Here is a 22700-nt window from a genome sequence, read left to right on the forward strand (position 1 = left end):
GTGAGTAAAGGGATTCTGAATGTGTTGTATTTACTAAAGCAGGTGCAGCTGGCTTAATCCATTGTCTCTTGGGAGAGGCTTGGTCTTGGGAGGGGCTGGGTGATTATTTATTTACTCGTTTTCCAAATACACTGTGAGGAGTATCAATACAAGACTTACAGACCTAAACCCTTCAAATATGCGATCCCTAGATCTCCACTTGAATCTGTGCACGCCACTGACTGGATGACAGAAAAATTGCCTAACTCCCTTTGGCAACAGATTCTGTTTTCATTTTAGTTACATGCAAGCCATGTTGAAGTTTAGGAGTGAACTTCAGCAATGCTCTCTGGCATGGCTGACTGGACTGTTGAAACATATTGAGAAGGAGAGGTGAGTTGCTTAAGACCTTGAAGGCAGGAGGTGGTGGTAGAAGGAAAAGAATGTGGAGAGGCATGATTAGTGTGACTGGAAAACAGTGAAAAGTTGGCTAACAAATTGAGCTGTTTGTTGTGGCATGTGTATAAATGATGCGGAATGTATGACTTCAAGTTCAAAACAGCTTGATTATTTTATACAGTTTTGGTATCTTTTGGTCAATGTGACCTTTAGTTTGATGTTTGTGTTCTGTGAGGCTTGTGATACGGTGTTGGTAGTTGTATGAAATGCATTGTATAGTGTGAATTTTATGAGGTTTTAGGGTGAGATGTGATCAAATGTACTGTTAAATTTTATGCGTTACACAGAGCTATATTCAGGCTTACTTCCTTCAGACAAGAAAATAAAGCTAATGTAGTAGTGTGTAGTAAGATTACATACTTAGATACACACACAGAGGAATGCTTGACTAAAAGTAAAGTGCTTTCAAGAATACTACGTATCGTTGTTCTATTAATAGAGTGAGAACAAAGGCTACTAGAAACCTTAACAGGGATAGAAAATCTGTTTCGGGATGCAGCTTGGAAACTAACAATTGTTCCATTGTTTGAATTGTCTTCAATTATGACTGGATGATTAAATATAAATGCATGCCTGATTGGATTGTATTCCAGTAATGAATTGGCCTTTTAAAAACCAGTTGCAGGAAGCAGTAGACAGGTACCCAGCTTGTTTTCCTCAGAGTTGCAGGTGTTGAATGACCAATGGAATAACAATCTTTTGATGCTAGAGTTGGTCACTTCTGTTGCTTGGTTTGCTACTTGAATATGGATGCAGGAAGATGAAGCATTCAAAAACAGTAGCAGTACAAAGTGTACTGCTGAAGTTGAATGAAATGATAATTAGAACTTCAGACCATGTAATACATATGGTGCTTCAGTGGTTTGGTGGTTTTTTGGGGGTTTTTGTGTTTGGGTTTTGGTGTTCTTTTTTTTTTTTTCATTGTTGTTGTTGGTTTGGCTTGGGGTTTTGGGTTTTTTTTTTGATGTTTTTTGTTTGTTTGTGGGGTTTTTTGGGTTTTTTGTTGTGGTCTTTTTTGGGTTGTTTTTGTTTGTTTGTTTTTTGGGGGTTTGTTTGGTTCTGGGGGGGGGGGTGTGCCTTTTTTTTTTTAATTTTAAGATGCCACAAGAGTAAAAGCTATGTTTTAGTTGCACAGCATAAATATTGAAATGAGGCACTCCAGAAAATGACTTTATTTCACAGTTATTTTTTTTTTCTTAATGAAATCTAACTTAATGAAATTGATTATGTACACCTACTGAGTTTGATATACCTCATCACCAAATCCTGGTACTGCAAGCACACCAAAACCAAACTTTTGAATTTTTATTTTATTATGCCAAGAAAAGTTCAAGTCTCCTTGAACTCAGCTTATGCACAATTTGCTGTAGCACTTTAATTCTCAGACTTCATTTGTGTGGGTATCCCAAGGAGCAGAAGGTACAGAAACATGGTGACTGTAAAGAAATGTATTATGTTTACAGTTAAAGTGAATGGGGCTGACTGAGTCAGAAGTAGCTTTTAAAGCCAGCGTTGATCAGGTGAGTTGAAAGTTCTGCATCCCTTCAGTAGTTACCTTCCTGAAGCGTATACAAAAAAATCTTCATAACCTGTGTGACAGGATGAAAGTCTAGGAAAAACATTCAGAAAATGAAACTGCATTTAAACTCTCCATTTTCCAGTGTCCATGCCCATTTTCAACATTCAAGTATAATTGGTCTGTCAGCCTTTAACCTCAATTAATTTTGATCTGCAGATGAAATCACTTGGCTTTCAGGTTTTTATCTTCTCAAGCCTTGTTGAGTTTTTAAAAAACAGGTGGTGGAGAAATGTACTTTACTGCAAGAATGGCTGTGCCTCAGGAGGTGAGGTTTGTTTTCTTTCAACACCTGTGGGAAGGTAAATTGTCATATCCAAGGCTCCTCCACTTGACTGGTGCTGTAGGTTCCAGAACACTTGGGAAAACCAGCTTCTGGCTATCCTCTGTGAAGCCATATGTGAAAAGGAAGACATCTTTGATGAAAAAAAAAGTTAGTTGCTAGAGTGTTATTTCTCAATGAGCAGAAACTGTTTTCTAAAAATTAAAATAATTTAACTGTGTGTGTTGGGGGGGGGACAACACGGACATGATGACGGGGCATAGGATCTGTTTTGTTTTTTCCCCAAATGGCAGTTTTCTATTTCAATTGGAACTGTTCCCTCACAAATTTTGAAGAACTGATTGCTTCCTGCTGGGGGAGCAGTGAAGCAATTTTACCACAGCAATGAGAGAACTGTTGTTGAACAAAAGATAGGGAGCTTGCTCCTGGAATAGCTCTAAGATGAAGTTTTTGAGATTTAGGTAATTAGTAGATAAGACCTGAGTATCTTGCAGCTGTGTTTTGAATACAATCAGTTTCTTTTTTCCCCTCTCTTCATCTTGAACAAGCTTTTATTTCATTTGTGATGGGATATTTTACAGGGTTTTGATGAAGCCTGTGTATGCATCTAAGTTCAGCAGCAGCTGTAAAAAGCACAGACTACTCCACTTGTGTCTACCACTTATCCCAGAAAAGTTTTGCATGTGTGATTTTAATTGGCATAACATGGGTGTTGTAAATTGATGCTGAGTTTTAATGTTTGGAACTTGTTACACTGCTGCATAAATGCTGCTTTTTGCCCCCATCCCTGCCTCTGATAATGGTGAATGATGACCTCCTCTGGGTAGCACCAAACCAATTCAGGTGACTGCTTTTGTAGTAATGCCTTTCCATAATAATAAGAGAGGGAATGATAATGTGAATCTCTTGCTAAAAGGATTAATTTGTTCAATAAGTGTCACTGTTTTAAAAAGACACCACACAATCCCTAGTAATTTCTGCATACTCAGTTGAAATTGTTAACTGTTGCTCTTACTGTCAAGATCTGTCAAGTACTGTGAAATACAAGTGAATTAATTCTAGGAAATCCCTCTGGTGTAATGAGAAATTACTCTTTTATGTCAGCAAAATCAGGACTTTAAAGGACCTCGTGGTACTTTCTGATAAACTGTTTAAATTCAGGTAAAAAGCAGTTTGGAAGAAAAAGTTCTGCTCTGAAAATGTAACTATAGATCTGCTTTTTATTGTTAAGCGCTAAAATGTGGGATTGCTGACTTTCAGGTACCTGTTTTCATGGCATCTTGGTGTCTCTCTCCACATTAGTGCGTGGTCTATCTTTGGAATACCAGATCTTTCTCTTTTTTGAGAATATGAAACTGCATGGGGAATACGTTTGTTTCCTTTTTATAAACAGTTCAATTAATTCCTGAAATAAATGTGGTAAGAAAAGGCACTTAATAAAGCTGGAATCAATAAAAAACCAAACCAAAAAAACAACCCCAACCCCAGTCTGTTTGAGAAAAGGTATGAGCTTGAGATAAAGAAAAGCAAAAGCACCGAACAAATTTGTTTTAACACCACGTTTTCTATCATATTTATTATGAAATAAGATGTTGGCCTAATGCGGATTCTCAGAATTTTCATGTTTACTTCTCCGGGTTGCGGTGATGTAGACATCTGAGTCCCAGCGGCGGCAGTGGCTGTGCCGCGTTCGGGCCCGGCAGCGCCGCTGGCCCCGCCGCTCTGCGCGGCCTGCCCGGGACTGTGAGGCGCCCTGCAGGAATTCAGCACTGCCCGGGACTGTGAGGTGCCCCGCAGGAATTCAGCACTGCCCGGGACTGTGAGGTGCCCCGCAGGAATTCAGCGGGAAGCGGCAGCGCTGCTCCTGGTGCTTGCAGGCCTTTGTGACGCGCAGCGTGAGCCGGCGGGGGAAGGAAAGCAGCTTGCTTTCTGCTCGTCTGTGCCACAGGGCATATATTTAGTGTGCATATATGTGTAAATAAAAATTATATTTTGCTATGCACAGGACATTCCCAAAAATCATATCATGTGCCTGAGAGCATTTTCCAAACACTCTTGGAGCTCTGTCAGGCTGGTGCTGGTATCACTTTCCTGGGGAGCTGTTCCAGTGCCCAACCACCCTCTGGGTGAAGAACCTTTTTCTAATATCCAACCTGAACTTGCTCTCACACATCTCCAGGCCATTCCCTTTGGTCCTGTCACTGTCACCACAGAAAAGAGCTCAGTGCCTGCCCCTCCTCTTCCCGTCAGGAGGAGGTTGTAACTGCAGTGAGGTCTGTCCTCAGTCTCCTGTTCTCCAGGCTGAGCAGACCAAGGGACCTCAGCTGCTCCTCACACAGCTTCCCCTCAAAGCCCTTCACCATCTTGGATGCTTGCTTCTAATAGCTTTTTATATCTTTTGAGGTATTGTGGTGCCCAGAACTTCACACAGGACTTGAGGTGGGGCCATATCAGCACAGAACAGACAATCAATAAATATATAATTATAATATAATCTATATAATATATATTTTCCCATACTATTAAGTAGCCTTAAAGCCACTTAGGAACTTCTATATTCCTGTCTTTTCCATAGAAGCCTTTTTCTCTGTTTCTTTTTATTCCATGCTCCTGGCTAGATAGCCAGTCCCTAAGAGCGGTGGTGAATGGGGTTAAAGTCAGCTGTTTGCCAGAAACAAATTGAGTTTCCTAGAGCTCAGTACTGGGTCTGGTTCTGTTTAATAATTGATGATCTGGTCAGGTGACACTAAGTTGGGTGAGAGTGCTGATCTGCTTGCTGGAGGGTAGGAAGGCTCCATACAGGGATCTGGATAAGCTGGATCCGTGGGCCAAGACAACAGCATGAGGGTCAGCGAGAGCAAAGGATGGGTCCTACACTTTCATCAGAACCCCAGGCTGTGGAAAGCTGCCCAGCAGAAAAGGGCCTGGGGGTGCTGGTTGACAGCAGCTGAATATGAGCCAGCGTGTGCTCAGGTGGCCAAAAAGGCCACTGGCATGCTTACCTTTATCAGCAATAATCTAGCCAGCAGGATGAGGGAAGTGATTGTCCGTGTGTACTCAGCACTCGTGAGGCCACACCTGAAATCCTGTCTAGGCCCCTCATTCCAAGAAAGACATTGGATTGCTGGAGTGTGTCTGGAGAAGGGAAACAACTGGTGAAGAGTCTGGAGCGCAGGCCGTGTCAGAAGCAGCTGAGGGAGCTGAGGCTGTTTAGCCTGGAGTAAAGGAGATCAGGGATGACTTCATTGCTCTCTACAACTGCCTGTAAGGTGGATGTAGCCAGGTGGGTGTGGGTCCCTTCTCCCAGACAGCTAGTGACAAAATGAGAGGACATAGGCTCAAGTTGTGTCAGGAGGATGTTTCAGTTGAATATTAGGAAAGGTTTCTTCATAGAAAGGGTTATCAAACATTGGAAAATGTTGCCAAGGATTGTGTTTGAGTCACCTTCCGTGGAGGTATTTAAAAACCGTGTAGGCATACTCTTAGGGATATGGCATAGTGGTGATCCTGGCAGTGTTACATTAACAGCTGGACTGAGTGATCTTGGAGGCCATTTCCAACCTAAACGAGTCTATGATTTAATCTGTCCCTTTTATAAATTCTTGTTTTCCTGGTGCATGCTTAAAAGTGAAGCCTCATCTGTTGTCCAAGTTGAATTTAGCTGCAGAGTTCTAATATTTGTTCTGCCATCTGCCTTGGCCTGCCACTTCAGCTGACAGAAATGGCAGGAGAGTAATTCAGTGAGAAAAAATGAGGATGTTTTTGTGGCTTTCCAAAGCTGTCTTGGCTTCTTTTTAAGAACTGAACAGCAGAATTCACAGAGTCAAGGATCTGCATGTAAATGAGCAGGAGGAGTGTGGAAACTGTGATGGTCAGAAAGAATTTGTTTAGTTCATACTGTGCAAAGCTGTACCCCAGCCTATGAGGTTGTGTGTTTGTGAAGGAAAAACTGCATAGCCAAAGATGAAAAGGGGCGTTGGTCTTGTGAGAACCTTCCAAAAGTGCTCATTTTTAGAGACAAAGAAACTTTAACAAGTCTGAGAAGAAGAAACCACCTAGAAAGCAAGAGAACAAACAAATTAAAAATACAATGCACCATTGATTTTCATAACCAATTTTTAAGGTGAATTGTGACTTGACACCAAAATATTTTAATAAAATCCTGATTCTCCCTTTCTTCCTTCAAAAATGCTTGTCCCACTTTCTGAAAATTTTCAGTATAATTGGTAAATGTTTGGTAAAAATATGCAGGAAATACAGTTTTCCTAGAGAGTATCTTGCTGTCTTGAACTGAAAAAAAGTTTCCTCAAAAACAAGATGCTTTTTTTTTTCCTTCCCCAAAGAGTCTACCGTATGCATTACTCAAATATTTATATGTGCAGATATTGTCTCCCCATTTTTATTTAGGTGCTTCCTTAATACAGAGTTGAAACAAAACAGAACTTTACAGTGATTATGTGCCCTATGCTATAATCCACCAAAGGGATGCCTTATGCCACATCCTTTACTGTCTTCTTTTCAGTGTCAAAGTTAGTAGTCCCTTTCTGTTTTGGAATTGCAGAAAAATTAAATCTTTACAAAAGTCAAATCCCAGGCCTCTCTTTTGATGTAGGTTTGGTTTATTTTGTTGGGTTTTTTTTTCCTGCCTGGGCAAGTTCCTGAAAAAAATCTCTCAGCTGGGGGATGTTGTTTCATCACTGTGAGCCATTTGAAGAATGCTACTGCAGAGGCTGCTGCACTGGGTGGATTGTGCGATATCCTTCATTTCATTTAAGCTTTGTTTGTCATTTAAATGCTGTGAGCTGGATGAAGTGATACATCTTGTATTAAAAAGCACACAACTTGTCAAAGATCCAGATCAGCATAGATCATCTCTGTGTGTGAAACCTTTTTCCATCCCCTTGGGCTAATTTGTTAAACAATTTTTTGTGCACTGGGAGATCTGGGGCATTATGCTGTGAATGTTAATATCAGGGCTACAATGCAAATGAGACCTAGATGCATTTGTCAATTAATATTCTCAATAGTTTGATGAACAGTGCTGTTGCCCTTCATTTCCCCAGTTCTGGGTAGAAGTGGATTCTGGTTTAGCTTGCAGTCTGGAAGGCATTTATTGTGTCATAGTGGAAGAAGAGGTAGAAATGAATGCAGGTTCTGCCACCCTGGAATTCTTCCTCACATGTTAGCTGGCTCAAACTCCCACAATAGGAGATGGTTGATCCCTGTTTCCCAATTACAGGGGCTATTTTCCTGCAAGACTTGTATTAGACACAAACAGAGGAGATCTATGTGTTGGCTTCCTTGCATAACACTTAGGCTACTTGACTTGAAGTCAAGAAACCTAAATTATGCTCTTGGCTCTGCAGTTAAGAGCTTTGGTACTGGTTGATTTGTAAGAAATAGTAGTTTTGCTAACTGGAAGCAAAAATCCTAGTGAAATAGTGCTCAGCACAGTGTCAAGCAATGACTGTGGGCATTGTTGTCATGATGGATTCATACTGTTCCTGAAAGAAGTGAAACAAAAGACCCTTTCATTATTGTTTAGTTAACTGTAGTTAACCATTCTCATTTGGTCATTTTAAAAGTTTTAATGAAACTTAAGAAGTAAGGATTGGTTTGTGAATGCCTGGAATAGGCTTGTTGTACTTTATGCAGTGTTTGCTGGTACTGTTTTAGATAGAATTTACAATTTATAGCAACCAAATGGTATAACTCCTGGGTGAAATATGATTTAGAAAAGCTTTAAACAACATCTTGGCTTTTACATGAAGAATGGTTTGTGTTTCTTTATAGTGACATTCAACTCACCATGATTTTTTCTTATTTACCTATGAAAAACAAATTCTTAGAAACATTATGCTCAATTTATGGTTTTTTTAGGTCTTTTTAGGCAGCCCTTCAGATTGCTGTTTCTACATGCATTGTGCAAAAAAAGCAGTTTCTGACACAAGGTCTGATAATACACAAAATCACAGAGTGAGTTGGGTTGGAAGGAACTTAAAAAATAATGTAATTCCAACCTCCTTGCCATAAGCAGGGACAACTTCCACTTGACCAGCTTGCTGATGAATATGTTTGTTACCTTGCCAATAGAGCAAACATATTTTGCTAATATTTGTTCTTGTTGAGTAATTTAGATGAAAGAAAATCTTATATTATGTAACTGATAATTTTCCATTAGCGGGAAGAGGAAGAAAGATTGTTTGTCTCATTTCTATGTGAATTTTTTCTTCTCCTTCAAAAATTTCTATTCCGTGTCAGAAGTATACTTATGTGTACGGTTTGTGATTTTTTTCCCCCAGCTTCCTGCATTCTGATAATATAACCCATTGTGATGCTAGCAACTATTTTTGATTTTACTGGAATGTGAAAGTAGAATATGATCTTTTACCATGGAACTGTACCTTAAATTTCTTCTTTGTTCCCCTAGAAGGAAAGAGAAGGCATTTCTGCCATTATTGAAGAGCAGTAATCTTTTACTTCAAGTGGATATCTTTTGCAAACCATTTTTTTATCATTTGTCTTTATTTAATTTGAGTCATTCATCATTCTAGGAAACTGTTTCTTGAGGAGGATCTGTTGCTGTTCTGGGAGTTGCTGTATTGGTGCAGGAACCTATATGAAAAATAGGATATGCTTCTCTGATACAGAGTATTTATTGGTAGAAAATAAGGTAGCTCCTTTTGTGCAAGATGCCTGGCTGTACTGTGAATGATCCATGGGCAAAAGTAGTTTTTTCTCATTTTCCTGGATCCTAATCAAGGGTCTGCTGTATCATACACAGGTAATTCATGGGAACACACCAATTGGAGCCTTCTTGCAAGTGGCTTCCTCACTGCACCAGAAAGGCCCGATAAAGGTCCTGTTCCTCCTCAGCTACATTTCATTATGTCAGGAATACTTGGCAAGCTCTGGCTATGCAGCTTGTGTTGCATCATCATCATCATCATTTTGTAGACATCTTTAATAACCTGGACTATGGCATTCAGCCGAAAAAGAGATGTGGTGCTTCACACCGCACACTGATGTACAGATTGCTTCTTATTTCACTGAGCCTCCACTCCATACAGAGGGCATTTCTTTAGTGTTACCCAGAAACTGAAGTGGATCAGGATCTTTGAAAGCCTATAAATGTAAATCTAAGGCCATCCTTTTTTGTCCATCATAATTGCCTTTATGAGGGCAGGTGAGATGTAAAGGCAGTTTCTCTCATAGTGTAACTTGTCTTTGAGACCAGGAATACTTACGTCTTGGTGCTGCTTTGGACTCCCTCCATCTGGTTGTTCCTGTCATTGGCTAGAAGAGTCTCTGCCCCTCTATCTCTTACAAGTGGATCACTTTCACTTGAAGTTCTTGTTTATCTTTGTTGTATAAGTCTGTCTTTAGGGAAAACCTAGACTCAGCTTATATCCATAGTAGCATACGAAGCAGGGACAGGAAAAGTTGGAGGGCTAGGACCTCTTTTTTGGTGTTACTTCCATAATTGAGCCAATAAGACTGCTGAAGGTGTCCTTTCTGCTTGCTTGGACAGATTGTGTCTTGCTTGTATAGATTATGTGTTAGGAAACACCCTTTTTCTTCCTTGTTTTTAGAGGAGGAGATAACATAGTGCTGGGTTTAAAACTTTGACCCCAGGGTGAGTGGACAGGTGCAGCCTGCTGCTGTAAGATTTTGTTGTGATGTTCTGAGGTTGCTTGATTGAATTTTTTGAGAGCTCTCTTTTTCTTCTCACCTTCCCCACTTTATAAACCAGATCATTACGCTTAGTTTTCTTTCCCCACGTGATTCACAAACATTTTATTATCAGGATAGACTCCCAGCAAGAACCAGAGGGTGTATCTGTCATTGGAACTGAGCTTGCTTTAAAAGAGTTTCAGTTTTATATGTCTGTGGATAATAGGTGTGATATGTACAAGGGTTGCAATTGCCTTTATAATCTTGTGCTAGGAGTGAAGTTAGATTACAATTTCCCTTTATAGTTATTTTTTATATATTGTGTATATTGTGAAGTATATTGTGAAGAGGCATGCAGGTACAGTGAAAGGATAGTGTCTGGGACAATGCTTGTTTGGAATTTTTTTCATCTCCATTTAAAAGGATTGCGTTGAGGTATTCCTACTCTGGAGATACTTCAAAATTAAACATCCAAATGCAAACACCTGCATCTTTCTGTTAACTCTCAGGTCTCTTTACTTGCAGTAATGTTCGTAGATTTCTTGATTATTTTTTAAAATTTCTTTTCAGAAAAATTTCATTTTAAATTTTGGTGGAGGCAATCCATTAATTTTTCTCGTTATATTCCTTTAAAGAAAAAGGATAGTCCAAAACCAAAAAAAGAAGAGTCCTTGCTATTATAACTGCTTCAGCTCATGGATAATGTTTCACAATTTTTATTCTCTTATGTCATGGTCTTTTCTTCTCTATTTGGAGTGCTTCTGAAGTTTTTTTTCATGGCAAGGGGGAGGAAAACAGAAAAGCTAAAAAAGCACAGCTAAAGAAGTCTCAAAGACATACTTATATTTGTTTCTTTTTCCTGCCCTTTTTGTAAAAATAAATAAATAAATAAATACCAGTTTTGGAAACTGTGAATGTGAGTCTGTTGAGAGGAATGTGCTCTTTAGAAATGTTGATGGAGATTCTAAACTATTTTCACCAAACCCTAATAAAAGTCTTACTCACGTCCAAGTGGGTAGCCTGAGTTGGGGGCTGTTGTCATTGTGCTTCTCATGCATTCCCTTGGTGTTCACTCTTGGCAGCTCAGTCATGAAGGCGCTAGCCTCTGTTCATCCTAGTTTGGCTGGCTAGTGCAGAGGAGGCCTCACAGTTAAAATACAGAATGCTGAATTCAGTCTTCATTTTGAATGGAAAAACTGGAAGACATGCTTTGTCCCGCTGTGGCCCTCCTACCCACTGTTCTCCCTAACTGCATCCTCTAAAAAATCCCAAAAAACCAAAAATACTCAACAAAAGAACTCCACTGAAAAATCAACAACACAGCTTTCACATTTTCCACTACCATCTAAATTAATACTCTTTAACAGTTAAAATTTCTCTACTAGTGAAAAGTGAAATCTATGTATAGAGGTTTTGGTTAGCGTTGTATACAAAATTGGTATATCTTCCTGTCTGTTCACTGCCTGTGAAACTTATGTAAAGTCTAGGGGAAAAGTTCACTTGAGGCTTAAATTTCACAGCATTCATGCAGCATAAATGGGAGTAGCTTGACCTATTTTCCAATAAAGTAACCTATCTGTTTGGCTGTACAATTAGCTCATCGTTCTTACAGATGATACTTTACTAAGTGTTTGATGGCAAATACTGTTATTTGCAGTGAGTACAATTTTGCATTTATTTCTCCTTTTTCTTGCTGGAGCCAAGCCCACACAGTTCTGTAAAATATTATAGTCAGTATATGAATTTCCAGATAGTGTGTGCTGTGGTTCTTAAGCCTCTTTTCTTGTAAATTTAAATTAGGTTCCTGGTGGGGTGAACCCCTATGTGCTTGGAAGAAGAGTAAGGTGCTGCATAATTATCTGTTTTCAACACTTCTTTTAAAAACAAACAAACATAAGATTACAGCATTGCATTTTTCTGGGAGTTAGTTAAACTCTCAGTACATTTCCTTGCTGCGGTTTTGGTGTGTTTCTGTGTGAAACTGACGGCAGGATTTGTTAGAGTATGTAGGCCACTATTGTATTAGAATTACATAACAGTGTTGAGTGGTGGAAACAGATGAAAAGACAGGATGTACGGCGCTCCCTCACAGATTATATCCTGCAACAATGAAGACAGCTCAAGCTCTGCAGAGAATGTGGTCACATGCAGTCAAAAAGTTGGGGATTTTAAAAGGGCACGTGAGTTGCTTTTTGTTACATCTTGCTCCACGTCTTTTCTTCCCCTCCTCCCTTCATATATCCCTCCCCTGTCCAACTCACTTTTATAGCCAGATGATTGTTGTGGCAGGTCTTCTGGTTTTGTTCTTCTTTCGGCATGAATGAAGTTGTCTTCGGTGATCTCTCAGTAGCAAGTAATTGTGTAAATCTCTTGATGACTGTCAGTTAGAGCTGCAGCAGCTGCCTGTTTCTTGCACACTGGCGATTTTAGCACTTTGACTAGTTTCCTGCCAAAGATTCTGCTGAACAGTCTATTTTGGGTATTTAGAAAGCACCTGTCATTTTAGTATGTGAGGATTAGAAAGATTTAAGCAAATCCTGACTACAGTGTTCTAATTGGAAATGGACTGACTATAGTCCCTAATGAATTTAGACTAGCTAATTACAATAATTTGCATTTACTGCAGGTAGCCTCTTGTCTGTGTGAAACCTGGGGGGTAAAACAGTTACTGTTAGTAACTGGAGGTGGGGTTCTTAACCATTTGCCTGCCTTTCTCTCTCCAGTGTTTTGGTGTGCAATCTTGCAGTGAAACTGCGATCCTGTAAGGAATGCACAAGCTGCTCAGGATCCCTTTGTGTTTCCTTACAGATGAAGTATGAAGAAATTGGCAAGGTGATGAAGGCTTTTCATAACTCATCACTTGATGCATTCAGAGGAGAGTCACATCACTAAATGTGGAGTACAGGAATTTCGCAGTTCGGGTGCAGACTTAGATATTAGTTTTGATCGAGTCCCCAGTTGATTATTTGTGACATTTGTAGTCTCTCCCTCCCTCTCAGTCTTCTCTTCTTCATTACTCTGATGGTATGGGTTAGCATTGTGACAATGGCAAGTAGCAGTACATTTTATGATGTTAAAGAGATTATTGTTTAGATATTGTTTTTGCCTTACGGGCTTCCAAGGTGACCATTCAGTTCTTTGAACTGTGTTGCAGAGCCTGCATTGCTTTATCAGTAGGACAGAGCTAGTCGTGTTGTCTTGGTAATTACATTGTACAAAAACAGCTTTGCAAGTACATAGTGTGCTTTTCTTTTCTGATGCAGAGTACAGCAAATGGGAGACAGTTTCCCAAGGAGCAGTTTCAAAACATTGATTACTTTTCAGATACTTGCAAGTTTAAAAGTGAATTGCTTAATTCTCTTGTTGAATTTTCAGTAACAGTTTCAAGGTACAAATAAACCCCAAAGATGTACATGGAATGTACCTGAAACAGTCACTGATACTATGAGGATCTTTTTCTAGGCACAAATGAGATGATACTATGGGCTTGGCATCTTGCAAGACCTTAATTTTAGTGTCTGTAGGCAGCAGTTTCTCTTTCATTCTTACTACTTTTTTTTTTTTTTTTTTTTTTTTTTTTTTTTTTTTTTTTTTTTTTTGACCAGATACCATAAAACTTACTTGTCAGAGTAAACTAAACTTAACTCTGTAGGCTTATGATGCTTTGGTTTACAATCCAGTACATCTCTCCACTTGTGCACAAGGTTATACTTATGCCACTCCTCATGGAAGGCCTAGTTTTCTGGAAGGAAATTCCCGTAAGTTTCCTATTTCATATCCTTACATCTGTTCCTGATACAGTACTTTCCTCAGTCCGTTTCCTGCAGTGTTGTACTGAATGCGCAGTCACTTCTCAGGCCTGTCTCTGTCCCCATGGGTAGTAGGCTCCCCGTGAGCGCGTTCTGCCTGCCTTTCTGTTGCACCTGCTCAGAGCTGGCCTCTTGGCGGGGACGTAGTGTTGGTAGGAGCTGCATACAGTGCAAACTGAATTTAAGTGATGTTTGTGTTACATGTGTAAGTTGTTGAGGCTTTTTTACCAAGAGGAGGATGGAAAAGATTTTCCATCTTCTGTGCTTCTACAAGATTTGAACCTATCTGCATGTCCTTCAGATTTTACCTGTCATTTGGTACTGACTTTCATTTCTAAAAGTTTATTTGGTGAAGTCAGATGGAATTTAAATGACACTGAGACCCCTCTTCAGCACAGATTTATTTTTTGCAGAGCTTAAAAGTACATAGAAAAGCAGGAATGCAGGAAGGGTCAGTAGTCGGTAAACTGTTCCCTACATGCCAGATAAGCAAGCCTAGTCACTTCCATTTACGGCAGCATCACAGCAGTTTAAAGAAGAGCTTAGTTAAGGAGGAATTTTTCACTTGTGGCAGAGATTCTCTGTGTAAGGGAATATATCAAGTGGGTTCAGTTTCAGATAGCTGAAAGCTTTGACATGTTAGCTGGTTAAATGGCAATACCTGATAAAATAATTTTACTATGTGATTCAGCACATTCAACACTGACCCCAAGACATATGTGTTTTAGTACTAATAGTTATGAACACATTCTTGTCTGACCTCGGCAACTCAAAATTTAGAAATATTTACTTTTGTGTATTACTTGTAGTATAAGCCATCATCTACATCTATTTCTAATTTTCTTTTTAATTAGACACCAGACATTCTGGAAACTGGAAAGCATTGTTCATTTTCTGGCAGAACAGTGGAAATTTAACACTGTTCAGTGTTGTAAAATTCCTGGTAAGAATGCTGAATGTTTTGCATATTCCTTCAGGATCTCTGAACACGACTTACTTTTGTTTTTCAATACAGTGAATGTGCAATGGCAAATGTAAATCTAGTTTCTCTTTGTGGTGCACAGAATCAACTGGAACTATGCAAAAAGGGGGTTTTTGCATATGAGAAATAACATCCATAGCTTGCTGAACAGTTGGGCACTGCCAGAAGTCTTACTCTGAAAATGCAAGGGATGCCTTAAAGTACAGGCATACCCGTCTTGTGTCATTTGTCTGTCTAATGTTTTGGAGTTTAGCTGTCATTACTCCTGTGATGCCTTTAAAAAGACCATTAAGTCTGAACTGAGCTTTTGTCTGTGATTCAGTCTTCTGAGATAAAGGAAGACCACTTTCAGTAAAAAAAAATAAAACCTGTGGCTTGACTGTGTGCATGCACATCCTTATTCAAGGCCTGGATTTTTCTTCTGCAATGGACGCTTTCCATTTTGAAATGTTTTTAGTGTAATTTTTCTGCAGTGCAGTGGCTCATTTCTCTCCTGGTTTTACAGGGCAGACACTGAAGGGGCTGGCTGTGTAATATATGATGCATCACAGCTGGGTGATTATTCTGTATTATATTTTAAGCTGTGGTGTTGGAAAGATTTCAGGTTATATCATGTAAGATAAAAGTTATCAGTTTTAACTGGAAATTTGGTAAAAAAAGGTCTCTGAGCAGTGTCACAGAGATGGCTATACCTGTACTATATAGTGATATATTGTGTTTTCCTGTAAAATTTAATTTCTTGATGGGAACCTAAATATTTAGCTATGTAATTCATAGTGGACAAAACATTTTGCTAAATCTACATGAACAAGATGCAAGAGATCTGGAGTCTAGTTCACTTTGAAAGCCTCAGTTTCAACTGCTAATCTTACTGCATACTGCAACAGAAAGGTCTTCCATAAGTATTTGTGTTATTTGAATCAGGGCTATGGACTGCTAGTTGATCTGAATTAAATGCTTTTGCTGAATAAGGATTTTTCCAGAAAATCAGAATGAGCTGTTAAATCAGTGAAACGTGAAGGGATTCTACCACTCTGCACATATTAATATTTTTTTCCTTTTAAAATAAAAATTGTCATCATTTAAAATATGTTAATTTCATACTAATTCTCCCAAAATATTATATTATGCAAATTATTTTTAAACCTGTGTTTTAGTTGGGTATTTCACTTTTTAATTTAAATATTTATGTGCTATGTGTTTTTCTAATTGGTTTCTGTGTGCAACAGGCCCCAGGCATGGAAGAGCTGATATGGGAACAGTACACAGTGACCTTACAAAAGGTGAGTGAGTGCCTGTTATATTTTTAGTTTTCAAATATTCAAGCACTGGTTTACTCTTGAGTATGTTTTGCAATAGATGTCATTATCATGTCTGATTCTAGAATAGGATTAATTAATTGTTCAGATCAGTTACAGTTTTTATTTTAAAGCTTAGTTGCTACTCATACAGTAGTTTAACTCTTTAATGTTAGGAGTAAATTCAATTAACAATTTAAGTGCCTCATTTGCTGCTGTTTGGTCTTTCTAATGTCAGTGTGATATACCACATGTCAGCCACATAGCTAAATTCATTATTGGAGAGCCTTAAAAATAAAGCAGATGGTTCTATCAAGCAGGTTGTGGTTGATGTCCAGGCTTTGTAATAATCACTGAACAGGATTCCACTGATTTAATTTTGTAAGATACTTTAATATATACTAGTGTAGAATCCAGTAGAAAAGCACTGTCATTAAAACTTATTAAAAGGTGGACTATAAGTGTCACTTTAAAAGTTTTCTTTTTTGAGAAAAGAGGAAGTGTCTCATAAAGTGGAGTCCTTTTGAATTAAAGAAAATAGAGCACTTGTGCCTGTGTCCTTTAGTAGCTGGGCTGCTACACCACAGTAGCAGGTATGCACTTTGGCTACAGTAATGGTAGTTTTCCCAGCTGTTCTGATAATCTGTGTTCAGTGAGCAGCCTGCACTGAGCTGTTCAAGTTTTTCACATCTTCTGCAATGAACTGAGCCTGATGACCCAAAAGAGGTTGGTTTCTAGGTTACAGAGGTAGACAGGAAAAACATTGCAGAAGAAGATCCTAGTTCCTGTAATTTCTAGCATTTCAGATCTCTGATATTGTGTAAGTTAGCATTACTTCTTTACCACAGAGGCAGTCTTAGGCTACTTAGATGGTGAAGGGCTACTGAACTTGCTATATCAGCCACTACCATTAGTTTTACCATTACTTTGAATCTGTTGTTTTGGTGTAAAACATCAAACTGCTTCCTATAAAACTAAGCCGTAGCAAGTAAAGTGCTGTTTTAAAAGAAAACCACATTGCTTTTTTCCTCTTCAAAGAAATAATCAGTTACTATCAACATTAGTGGAACAAGAGGTGACACATGATGAACTACACATGCTGATTGGGTGTTGGGGGGAAAGCATGAGTTTAATTTTATGTATTACTTTGCCACTATGTTAAAACGTTTTGTTCAAATGTAGCATAATTTGTAATTTTTAGTGATATGATGTGTATATTAAATAGCAGATAAAATTAAGCTTGTGTGGTTTTGTGCTCCCCTTGCTGTCAGCGGTTCAGTTATGCTAACAGCTCTCAGGTTTGGTGCTATTGACACGTTTCCTTGGCATTCTGTGAAGCATTTTCTTTGGTTTTATGAATGTTATCTTAAGACTGCTATGGATCTCTATGATGACAGGTTTGATATAATTAACATATTTAAAATAGTTGATTGTGACAGAAGATAATTATATAGACAATGCACAAGTTCACTAATTGCTCTTTGTAATCAACCACGATCTTGTTGTTTTGATTGAGGAACTACTTAGTAATCATAATGAAGATGAGATCCTGGGCAAGCTATTCTACTTTCCCAGGCATCACTAACTAAATAGATCTACCTAACAATGAATTTGGTATAAATAACCCATGGGATCGTGAAGCAAAATGCAGGCAAATTTTATTTTCTTTACTTAATTACTAGCAATCATAAGGCTGTAGAGGTTTTGGAGGACAGGAACTTGTCATCTTGATACATGGATGTGTAAATCTAATCTTTCTTAAATCTAGAAGTACTGTGTGGTTTTGCAACACTATGCATGCAGCTATCATATTTTAATATCTACTTAAGAGCACCATCGCTAGAACACTCATGTTCCTCTTATTTCTCCCTGACAAAATTCCTGTCAATGTATTCAAGTTTTGTTGTATTTGGTTTTTTTGTAAAGGATTCAAAACGAGGATTTGGGATTGCAGTTTCTGGCGGCAGAGATAACCCTCATTTTGAAAATGGCGAAACATCAATAGTAATCTCGGATGTTCTCCCAGGTGGTCCAGCAGATGGATTACTTCAGTAAGCACATTTTTCTTTGTCTGGCATTTTGAGGGGTATGGCTGTAGAATACATAAAACCTTTAGACAGATGTGATTGAAATTCTGGTGATTTAATCACCTCAAGACTTGATACCCTCTTGAATATCTAGGTGTCCCTAAAAAAAAACAAAACCCAAAACAACATAACAAGTAAACCCTACATAGAGGTGTTCGTTGCTGTTGGTAAAGACATTACATTTCAGCGGTGGTGTTGAGAAGTCTTTAACAGTTAAGTATGTTTCTTTCAAGATTGCGTTTCATTTAAAGAAACAGTAGAAAAACTTAGTATCTTAAAACATCCTCCTTGCTCCTCCTCCAGTAAACACATTTCATGATCAATCATTAGTTTCCAAGAATGACTTTAAGTCAGCCCAAATAAGGTTTGCTAAATGTTTCATTATATCTGAAAGAAAAAATTATGGAAATAAAGTGTTTCTGTTGTCTTTCTGATAACTTCATCCTTGGTGAGGCAGCATCTGTAATGTACAAACAGTTAATCTGTAGGCTGAGAGTTTGTGTCCTAGATCAGTTTTTCATCCTTTGATCTGAAATACCTGATGATGACTAGACGATTTGGAAGAATACCAAATAATTGTGCAGCAATAATAAATCAAGAGATTAGATTCTGTCCCTTTTGCCATGCATTTATTTTTGGTCAGAAAATGAAATGGCTGATATGGGAGTTTTTGTTGAGTAACTAAACAAAAGGGTAATTGTAAGGCATGTAACAAATAATTTTTAACAGAAGTGCCCAAATTCTACATTTTATAGCAGTGGCCCCTGCAGACCATCACTGTCATCCATCCTGTTCCATAATCACCTGTGATTTGGGAAAGAAATCATGTCCAGAAATTATGAAAGATCATAGGTAAATTGATGATGGCAAGGGAATACCAAGATATTTGGGCACTTTCAGACAAAACACATTCTGAAGAAAAATGAAGGTAAAGCTTTTCCTCCAAATCAAGGAATATAAGTTTAACCTTCAGAGTGGATGGGTAAAACCATTCTGTCATCTTTTGCAGGGTAAAATGAGCACATGTAGATGGACCTTTTGGCATAATATTGCAACATGAAGTTCAATACTAGCTTTGGATGTATGGACTATCCAGAGAGCTGTTTTAATTCCTGTATATAAACCTGGATGAAACTGATACTGAAATATAGCATGCTGTTCTGGCATACTCTTCACTAAAAGGAATTGGAAGGATATGAAAAGAGGCACAAAAATCATATAGGAGTAAGAGTGCCTTACAAATGGAGGCTTAGAGTATATAATCTTCTTATTTGCACAGAAGATTGTGATGTGATTTGATTATAATGACGATAAAATAGTTGGTACCAAAGATTTCTTTCATCCAGTAGAAAATGGCAAAGTAACCAGTAATTTGTTGAGCTAATACTCTGATTGTAACTGGGTAGTCATGAGAAAAAACTAATATCAGGAGTATGAGGAGTGGTAATTTGGTTTTCTTTAAATCTTCTTCACTTTCGTCATTGAAGTGTGTTTATGAAAATTATGGGGTTAAATTAATCAGTGTTATGGAGCTATTTCATAGGGGTTAGGTGAGTTAGGTGTTAGTGGTCTGTTTGATATGCAGGAGGTCTGAGCAAAAAAGTTAGTAATCTCAGTTGGCCTATGTTTAGGGCAAGGAGGACTTCTTCTGTATTATTGTTTTGTTGGGTTGGTTTTTTTTATTTCTCCCAATCACCTTCCTACAGAGTAAATGTGTTCCAAACACCAGACTTTAAGAAAACTGTACTGTAGTTGTACTTGTCAATATTTGCCTGAATACTGGTATGGCTGCAGCAGTTTGAAGCGTTTGTGAAATTCTTATGTGAAAGAAATCTAGCACTTCTAGGTGTAAAAAACTAGGAGTTCTGAAAGATCAAAATAAAAAAGTTTCAAAACTCATCACAAATGTTCTTTAGAAAACATTATGGCAAGGTACTTAAGCAGAACACAGTATATGCACAAAGACAGTGCTGCTCCATGTCTACTTTTTAGATGTACGGAAAGCTGCTTCTGGTATTCAGATATAGTAGAATTAATATAGCAAACACAGTTGTAAAGCAAAACTCCCTGTTAAACTGAATTCAATCCATAGGTTTCCTCTGTCAAAAAAAAAAAAAAGGAACAAAAGAAGAAATTTTGCTCTGCTGTTTTCATGAAGGCTCCTCTTAAATCTTCTCTTTCCTTTTTTATCTCCCTTCCCGTTTCCAGAGAAAACGACCGAGTGGTCATAGTTAATGGGACCCCGATGGAAAATGTTCTACATTCTTTTGCAGTTCAGCAGCTTAGGAAAAGTGGAAAGGTGGCCACCATTGTAAGTAAATTCCAAATATATTCAGTGTACAGTGGTATGTAACCAGTCAAGATTTTGGTTTTCTTCTATAAAGAGTATAAAGGCAAAAGCAAAGCAGTCCTTTGCCATATGCAAAGTACAAAACAAATAAAACCAAGACATACTTTCTGCAGGTGAAACAAATGGAAATTAATCAACAGTATGACAAAGTTACCTTGTTGAATAACTGAGAATAAAATGTTTATTTTATAATGTGGTATAAATGTTTTTAACGAGTGGTACAAAATATAAATTACATGAGGCAAATTATGTTCTGCATACACAGATCTTGTCCAATAATAAATAGAATGTTGTTCTTCCTTCTTTTTGTCCTCAGTATATATTTGAAACATGAAGAATATTCATCTGTTCAGTTTCACATTCTGATCTTTGATAGGAGTTTTTTTGTTTGTTTGTTTTCTGTTGTACTGTACAGGTAGTGAAAAGACCAAGGAAAGTGCAGGCTGCTGCACTGCAGAGAAGCCCCTCTCTTGACTATGAGGACAGAGCTTTGGATGTAATGGATGACCATGCAGAATTTGATGGCAAAAGTGCTCGAAGTGGCTACAGTGAGAGAAGCTGGCACAGTGGGAATGGAGGGCGCAGCCAAAGCTGGGGAAACAACCTGGATCAGAGCTATAGAGAAGAGCACGACCGAGGGCGAAGCAGAGACCGTGGCAGGGAATGCAGCTACAGCCGTGACCGAAGTCGTGGTAGGAGCGTGGACAGGAGCTTGGATCGAGACTATAGAAGAGATCGGAGCAGGGGAAGGAGCATCGACAGGGATGCTGGCTATGAGCGGGACTACAGAGGAGACTACAGCCCACCCAGTTACAGTCATGGATCTTTATCTGATCCTAGATATGGGAGGGAAATAAGGAGTCGTAGTCGGGACAGGCTTCGTTCCCGCAGTCCTTCGCCTGAAATACACCGCCAACATGAGTACCTAGGACCGCAGGATCAGAATGCACCAATCAGTGTTCTCTTAACAAAAGGCAGACATAATGAAGGTGGGTATAACAGGGGAGGAGAGGAGTCGACTTCCAGTACAGCATGGGTTTTGGTGGGGAAAAGAGAAGAACTGAATTACTTTCTACTTTTGCAGGTTAAGTGTTGACTTTTTAAACCGATGGTTTAAGTTGTTCTTTCATTCCTTCTGGCTGATTTGGGATGCTTTTTGCGCAGAACCTTGAACTTCGCCTTTGAACAAAGATTTGTTCACTCACATAATTTCAGTCTTTTCAAGCCATTGTGTCCATAGTTTTCCATTTTCTCTGCCCTTTTCTCCTGGTTCTGAGGGAAAACATTGATCTGATCATGATTCAGATTACATTTGGCACATCTACAAAAAGGTTAGCTAGAAAGGGTAAAGAGTAGACTCTGCCTTTAGTAATACAGTTTGTTTGCATCTGGTAGTTAAAGAATACAGAAATAGCAGCAGCTGAAATACTGAAATGGCAGTATTTCAGCCTTTCTTTGCTGAGTATTGAAGTGTGCAAATGAAAGCCAAAAGCCTGACCTTTTTTCACTGTGAAATAAAGACTTGTGCTGGAAAGCATATATGAGATTATGTTGTACATAATTTTCTCTTTGGGTTTTTTTCTGGGGGAGGGAATGGTGGTTTATTTCTGGAGGGATTGGATGTGGTTGTTGGGTTTTTTCCGAATCCACCCTGTTCTAATTTTGATAATTTTTTGCTAATTAAATTTTGTATGCAGGAGCTAATCTCTTTTTTTTTATTGGCTCTAGCAGCAGTCCTTTTTTCTCCTTCCTCTTCTTCCTCTGCATGTAATGTTTCCACTTGTAAAGATAATGCAGATATGTATGCAATTAAGGAGAAATATAAGCTGCATTTGTTAACTTTTGTGTTTAGCTATACCGTAATAATCTCTGCCATTCATATGGATACTTTACAGACTTGCTGAAATATGGTGATCTTTTAAAGCAGGACAACATTCTGTTGTTCTAGGATGCGTGTTTTTTTAGGGATGTTGCCTTTCTTTTTAAGTAGCTAATATATTACCCAAGTAACTTAGATCACAGGGAAAGAAGGGGGCAGGGGAATAAAAAACAATTCCTTTGCTTGAAACAATGAAAGCATTTCCTGGAGTACAGATAGGACAGGGTCAGCATGCAGCAACTGATGAAAATAAATATTTCTGTTAGTGCTTTTAGACCCTCTTCCCCCTCTATGCCATGCAAAATACGAATCGGAGAAGCTAAT

The 22700-nt window shown here is 38.5% G+C and overlaps 1 protein-coding gene across 5 annotated transcripts in view; it reads left to right on the forward strand.

Moving 5' to 3' along the window:
* Nucleotides 1-22700, forward strand: part of TJP2 (tight junction protein 2) — a 63007-nt gene that overhangs the window by 25246 nt on the left and 15061 nt on the right. For 3 of the 5 annotated variants that reach the window (XM_058824359.1, XM_058824357.1, XM_058824358.1), the window contains 4 exons: nucleotides 15992-16045; nucleotides 17987-18111; nucleotides 20356-20458; nucleotides 20913-21486. In XM_058824359.1, the coding sequence (XP_058680342.1) occupies nucleotides 16001-16045; nucleotides 17987-18111; nucleotides 20356-20458; nucleotides 20913-21486 (847 nt within the window). In that variant the 5' untranslated portion in view covers nucleotides 15992-16000. Of the gene's footprint in view, nucleotides 1-12079; nucleotides 12152-13686; nucleotides 13730-14634; nucleotides 14724-15991; nucleotides 16046-17986; nucleotides 18112-20355; nucleotides 20459-20912; nucleotides 21487-22700 lie in introns of those variants that run through there. The other 2 variants (XM_058824356.1, XM_058824355.1) reach the window with 2 other exon arrangements.

The sequence above is a fragment of the Ammospiza caudacuta genome, chromosome Z (genome assembly GCF_027887145.1).
Source record: "Ammospiza caudacuta isolate bAmmCau1 chromosome Z, bAmmCau1.pri, whole genome shotgun sequence".
Lineage (NCBI taxonomy): Eukaryota > Metazoa > Chordata > Aves > Passeriformes > Passerellidae > Ammospiza > Ammospiza caudacuta.